The 7,297-nt window shown below is 44.8% G+C and overlaps 1 protein-coding gene across 1 annotated transcript in view; it reads right to left on the bottom strand.

The window, feature by feature from the left end:
* Positions 1-6,972, bottom strand: part of Toll-6 (Toll-like receptor 6) — a 90,119-nt gene extending 83,147 nt beyond the window's left edge. The window contains 4 exon segments of the mRNA XM_015317711.2: positions 1,837-2,143; positions 2,146-2,202; positions 2,205-5,475; positions 5,477-6,972. Coding sequence (XP_015173197.2) covers positions 1,887-2,143; positions 2,146-2,202; positions 2,205-5,475; positions 5,477-5,638 — 3,747 coding nt within the window. The 5' untranslated portion in view covers positions 5,639-6,972 and the 3' untranslated portion in view covers positions 1,837-1,886.
* Between the last annotated feature and the right edge of the window lie 325 nt (positions 6,973-7,297).

Consider the following 7,297-nt stretch of genomic DNA (forward strand, 5'->3'; position numbering starts at 1 on the left):
ATGCATAGGAGAGAGAGACAGAGAAAGAATGGGATCTAGAAGATAGATGAATGTATAGAAAATAAATAAATAACACAGGTAGATTTAGGAAATAACGAATAAATTATTATTTTACACAATAGCCTTGTTCTTGATTTTTCTTTTTTTTTTTTTTCTTTCTTATTTCTTATTTTATATGTACAGAATTATATATACATTGTTCGTAATTTTTTTCTTACAACAAATTGCACCTATCGCAGAATTAGTTTTATTTATAATTGTCGAACTTTCACGCTAGTTCGGTCAAAGATGAATCGTGGGTGGTGGGTGGTAGTTTCTTTGGGGGTAGTTTGTTAAAAATGAACAACACTCGAGGAAACCTGTCGATCTCGAGAGAGCAAACAGAAAGATTTTATCTATGGTGTTATATATATAACATTCGTTTGTTCATTTACTCGCACGCTCGTTCGTTCGTACGCTTGCACATATGTATGTACAACATATATTTGTACACCCGTTATATTTTCGAAGAAAAATTTCGTTCACCCGAGGGTGGAGGAGCCCAGGGAACACCACCGTCGATTCATCGCAATCTCTTTCTGTCTCTCTCTCTCTCTCTCTTTCTCTCTAAAATAAATCACGTTAACGTTATACACAAAGAGAGAGAGAGGAAGAGAGAGAGCTCACGCATTTGGAATTTGCATTAACTTTAAAATAATTTGTTTCAATTCATTTCATTCGAGAACTGTGTTATATGGCTTGTACCAAGTGGCCATACATGTATATATATATATTACTCATCACACACATATACATACTCGCACACGTATACGAATTTCATGAAAATTTAACCAGCTACCGTGTCACATATTCGATATGACTTCGTGACGATGGTTACGTAAATGTCGCACAAAACGTACCGGAAATGATCTCTCCCTCTCTCTCTCTCTCTCTCATTCACGTTCTCAACACACACGAAATACACATATATACATACTCACACGCGTACTTAATCTCTCTTGGTGGTACTCGATAAAGGCAACTTTTTCGTTATAACGAATCGTTAGATGATTTTAAGTATGATTAGAAGGGGACAACAGACTGAAGGGGAAGGAAGGGGGGGAGAATGCGAACAACGTACACTCACGCACGCGTGTAATTGTGTGAACCCGTAGAAACGTTTCTAATTTTCTACTAAAATGAAAGAAAGAATACATTTCAACAGTCGTGCAAAAATTCTTTTCTATTCTCTCGTTTAGTTTGTTCATCCACTAGCCATATGTTTCCGCGCGTGCGTAATGTCCCTGTCACGGAATCACCCCCATTCATGTTCGAAACGATCGAACAATGGCGCGAAATGTGCCGACGTTAAATCAGAGAGTATAGGCTAGTAAACCTAATGTTAAATGGCACCGCTCTACGATCTTGTTAGCTTTGTCATTTATAAATGATGTACGTTTTAGATCGGAGCAATTATGTCGAGAGAATGAGAGGGGGTGCGCGATGGTCTGTGATAGAAAGATAGAAAGAGAAAAAGTGAAGACAGGTGAACACGAGCGTTAACAAAAGAGTGAAAACGCGATTTGAAATAAGCTGACTAGCAGACACCACATAAAATATAATACTTTATCTCTTTCTGTCTTTCTTTTTATCATTTTTAGATGATTTTTCAAGTATCGTCGTATTCATTAACGTAAAATAAATGTTTATAGCCTCTCTCTCTCTCTTTCTCCCTCTGTCTCTTGCACAGTCAAAATCACAAATCGTAATTCGTCGGAATCTTCGAGGAAGAGAGAAAAGGGGGTATGAAGGGGTTATGAAAGGGAGATGGTGGATGGGTAGGTGGAGAGAGCTTACCTAAGAGAAGGAGGACGACGGTGGTGGCGGCAACGGTGGCGACGACGGGTCTACGTCCACTGATGGTGCACCGAGGGCAGTATGTGTGGCAGTGGTAGGGGCGGCGGCGGGGGCGGGGGCGGTAACGGCAGGGGTCTCTCCAAAACAGAAACCAGAGAGACGTCCGGCATGGCAAACCTTAGCTTCTCCCAAAACATCTTGTCTCCCCATACCAGGACTGTGTGAGAGGAGATTCTCCTTTTGAGATCAGCGTCGAGATCGCGCGGGCAAACACCGCCCACCAGGAGTAATATCACCGAACGACCTTTCCTTTGAGGGCGTCCCTAAGGGCCGCCTTGAATTCGAATCTCGCCCACTCGCCGCGTAAAAGTTCTTCGATAAAACGAGAATGGTGCGCCTAGAGGAATCGGCTGCCTCGGCCACGGCATCGGCGACGTTGCTCCCAGCACCAAGATCTCGATAATGTAGGCACAATCGATAAGAGCTTTCGAGACCTGGCACGAGTATCGTTGAGACGAAGGCCTCGTCTACCGCCGAATAGGAGATGTACGCGTCGAAGGGCTTCTCCTGATCCTCGAAAGCCGCGGTCTTGTAGCAAGCACGTAGTCCGCATCTACTGGCAGCCCATGTCCTCAGAGTACGTCGATGTCTGAAAGCCCCACAGACTAGTGCCACCATGGCGAAGATCAACAAAGCGCTGGCCAGTAATAGGGGCAGATAAGCCTCGAGCGGTCGAGTCTCGATCACCGTGTTAGTACCGCCGCCGGTTAATGCCGCACAATTTACGGCTGATCCGTTCACCGGCAATGTAATCGGTATACCGAGAGAACAGCTTACGCTCGGCCAGTCGACGATCTTCTCGCGATTCCGTGACATCCACTCGCGAGCACGCTCCAAGTAAGAACACTCGCAGCTCCATGGATTGCTGGATAAACCTACGTCCACGAGATAGGGATTCTGACCGAGTTGCCATAGGGCAAATGTACCGAGACGATTCCTTTCCAATCTAAGAACTTCCAATTGACGTAACGGCAGGAACGTACCGTTGTCGATGAAAGTAAGAATGTTGTTCTGCAGGTAGAGTTCCTTTAGATTCTCCAACGGCATCAATTCCAACCCGCAGAGCATGCTTATCTTGTTGTTTTCCAGATGGAGCACCAGTAATCTTTTCAGTCCGCTGAACGTGTGGTTACGTATAGAGCTTATGTTGCTGTCGTTCGCGTACAATATCTCAAGATTCTTACGACCGATAAACGAGTGCGAGTTTAACTCGCCAAAGTTGTTACCATCGAGGTAGACTTCCGTTGCATCCATAGGTAATCGACCGGGTAGACTTTTGTAACCGGAGCTCGAACAATCTACGACGTTCGCGGACCAAGACTGATCGTGGTAGCACGTGCAATTCGTCGGGCACGTCATCTCGCAATCGCAAGCGTCGAAGTCGCAACAATGACAGAGAGCGAAGCAATGTGCCTTGTACGTGCAGAGAAATTGCGAAGGTTTCGCCTCGAGCAACGGTATGAATGACTTGCGACGATCGTACGGTAATCGGCAATAGACCGATTCGAGATCCATCACTCGGGGATGTTGTCTGAGCGACAAGGTATTGATTCGTTGCAACCACTCGGTCGTGCAGTCGCATATGAAGGGATTACCACCGATGTAAAATTCGGGAAGTTGGCGCGTTTCGGGTACTTGAGTTAATTGAAGAGCTGAGAGATTCATCTTGACGATTTGATTCGCATAGAGATCGACCCGAGTCAAATTTGTCTTACCGAAAAAGGTCTGTGGTTCTACCGTACGTATGAGATTGTCGTTGACGAAGAGCAACTCGATGGAATCCGGTATGGAACTTGAATATATCCTCGTAAGTTGATTGAAGGATATGTCGAGCGTTTGCAGTCTCATACCCGGTGGCGCTATTCCCAAGTCCGAGATAAAATTTTTATGCAGATCCATCCACTGTAATTTCTCCGGCAAATACTTGTAATCGAAGTTCACGATCATGTTGTCGGACATGTTAAGCCACAGGAGACCCGGTGCACCCACGAATATCGAGGACACGTCCTGCAGTAAGTTGCTGTCGAGTCGTATAGCTTGTAAGGCAGGATTCGCGGAGAACACGCCGTCCTCGACAAACTCGATTCTATTTCTTGCCAAATTTAGGATTTGCAAGGCCGGTAGTTCCGTAAGATCTTCGCACGTGACATTCGTGATCTCGTTACCGATCATTCTCAACCCGTAGAGATTCGACATACCGCGGAAGCCAGGCTTACTGAGACTTCTAATTTGATTTTCACCGAGATCGAGTGTCTTCAACATCCGCATGTCCTTTACCGCGACCGGCACGCTATCCAAGTTGTTACCCGAGAGATTAAGATCTTGCATGCTGGAACAGTTCCTGAAAGCGTCAGGATGTATTCCCTCGAGCATATTCGAATCCAAGGCAAGAAGTGAGAGAGCATATAAGCCGTTGAGGGAATAAGCGTCCAAGTAGGTCAACCGATTGTGCGTGAGCTCGAGTGTATGAAGGTTGCTCATAGGTGAGAATGTATCAGCAGGTATCGTCTCAATTTCGTTGTGCTGTAGATTCAAGATTTGTAACGTGTAAAGGTCTTTGAATAGTTCCGGATCGAGCCTGGTGATTCTATTGTGAGAGAGATTCAAGAGAACCAAACGAATCAATCCGGAGAAGGTTGCTGAATTGAGCCAAGTACTCGTCAATACGTTCCTCGACAAGTCCAGAGCAACGAGTTGATTCATGTCGGTTATGAGACCCGGCGATAGTGCGCTGATAGAATTATTTTGCAATCTCAATTCCTTCAGGGATTTGGTAGCATCCCGAAACATGTCCGTCGGTAGAGCTACTATTCGGTTGCCGGACAGATCGAAGGTCTCGAGAGATCTCAATCCGTGAAGCGCTTCGTCTGCCACCATGGAGATCGCGTTATTCGACAGGTTGAGAATCCTTAGACGTTTCAGGGAGGAGAAACCATAAGCTGGCAGTACAGATATTTGATTGTTCGAAACATCCAATGACTGCATGTCAAGGGAGCAAGGAAAGGGCGTGGGTGTTGATTCGTGTTGACGGTTCGAGTATTTCTCGTTGACATCCCTAAATCCCAATTCTGCTATATCCTTCAACGTATTCCAAGATACATTGAGCGTTACCAGATTCGTCAACGGACAAAACAAATATTCCGGTATTTGCCAAATATTATTAGACGAAAGATCCATCTTCTCGATCTGCGGTGTTGAATCAAAAGCCCCACTTTCCAATTCCAAACTATATTTAGTCTTTCGTCCGATCGACGTTCTAACCGTAAGATTTCTTAAATCCCTCAAACCACCGAGTATCTTAGCCGGCCAATGAATTAACTTGCAACCGATTAATTTTAACGAACGTAGTCGCCATAAATGTAACAGACCGTCGACGTTGAGGACACCGCCCTCGAGGGCGGGATCGAACGTCGACTCGGGCTCGGTGTCCTCGCATATAACATTAACCGATGTCACGTATTCGCTCGTTGCTTGAGAAAAGTTAGTACGAAATGAATCGTTACTTGGATAACGATGAATGCAAGTAAGTGTACCGTCCTGCCTTGAATCCCAAGAACAATACTCGGGAATGTCGAGTCTCAGGCGGCAGTTCGCTGGTCACGGCGAGCACGTGGTGGTACCGCTGACAGCAAAGTACTATGGCCAGCAAGAGATAATAGTAAGGGTGGTAATTTTTCTTGTTATTGTTGTTGTTGTTGTTGTAGAAATGCTGCTTGCAGCAGCCCTGAGTTCTTCGACGCATCTTAGCGACTCCGCTATTTCCGTCCTTCTCTTTTTATCCCTTTCTCTTCTTTTTCTTCTTCCTCCTCCTCCACCACCTAGGTCGGTACCAATGTCGTACTCCCTGCCCTCTCTACCGGGCACTCCTCGTCTCATCACACGACGACGAGGAACGCCGAACGAGTCATGTTCGAGCCGAGGCTCTCCTCTCCACTTCTTCTTCTTCTTCTTCTTCTTTTCTTCTTCTTCTTCTTCTTCTTCCTCCGTTCGTGAACGCGCGAACGCCCATGCACCGTTCACGACACGACTACGACGACAACTTTAACTTCCAACTAGTGTATCAGTAACTACTACTACTACTACTATTATTATTATTACTATAACGACGAGGACGAGATACTAGGCGAGGCAAGATGCGCCCAGGCGTGCCTCCTACCGTTCAGATTGTTTACACTTCCGGTGGATCGCACTTGATCGTGTGTGTATACGCTCTTATTCTATCTCTCAAGTATTAAAAGAAAATTAACAGGAAGAGAGAGAAAAAGAGAGCGTGCTAGCTTTCTATCTAGCCACCTAGCTAGCTAGCTACTACTTTTCTCGTGGATCACCAATCTCCTCCTCCACCTCAACCTTCCTCCTCCTTTCTCTTCCTCACCGCAACCGATCCATTCGATGCTTGCTTGCTTGCTTGCTTGCTTTCCAACCGGCGCGTCGTCGTTGTAAAATCACGCGCGGAAAAAAAAAGAAGGTAAAAAAATAACACACGATAAAAAGTGTTCTTGCTCGATCGGAACTAACGACGATCCCTATACTTCTTGTACTTCTTCTCCCCCTTTGTTGGTAGTATCACATCATTCCACTTACTACTCTTTTATAATAGATTTTTCTTCTTCTTCTTCTTCCTTTTTTTTTTTATTTTTCTCTTTTCTTTTCTATTTTATAAACTATCTTTTTTTTTTCTACACTACAAAGCTAACGTACAGCTTTTATTTTTGTCCCTCTTTCTTATTTAATAACGGTCCAACGAAATAATCGTTCACATACACCATAATAAACATTTTTATTTTCTTCTTAGTTCTTCTTCTTCTTCTTTTTCTATCAACTTTTTATTAACTCGATGTATTTTCCAATATTAATTTTTCTCCGATATTTCAATTGAAATAAACTTGTCGCGTAAAAAAAAAAAAAAACAGTCACATCAAATCGACGAGATGAAAATTAAAAAAATGAATCAAAATTAAAATACAAAGAATAAGATAGTGAAAGAGAGAAGATAGGAAAGATAAAGTTAAGTATCATCTAATGCAGGTGCATCACTCGCGAAGCGCAACACACTGAACGCTGTCCGCCGCGCAACTGACGAGATGGATCTCATCGGCTTCTAACTCGCCGAGAAGAGCAGAACGGCGTCGTCGGCGGCAAAAACGGCGGCTGCAGAACCGGCGGCGGCGGCGGTGGCGTTGGTGGTGCTGGTGGTGGTGGTGGTGGTTATGGTACTGGTGGTGGTAGTGGTAGTGGTGGTGGTGGTGCTGGTGCTGGCGTCCAATCGTTGCTTCCCCTATCACTGAGTGGCAGCACTAACACACAAGCACACGACACTCGCGTGTCCCTTTTCGTGATGTCCCTTTTCGTTTGACTACTACTGCAGAAAACTTGTGAGTGCATAGAAGTACACCTAAAA

This window comes from Polistes dominula, unplaced genomic scaffold (genome assembly GCF_049000335.1).
Source record: "Polistes dominula isolate Pdom_NZ unplaced genomic scaffold, Pdom_raw_medaka contig_31, whole genome shotgun sequence".
Classification (NCBI taxonomy): Eukaryota; Metazoa; Arthropoda; class Insecta; order Hymenoptera; family Vespidae; genus Polistes; species Polistes dominula.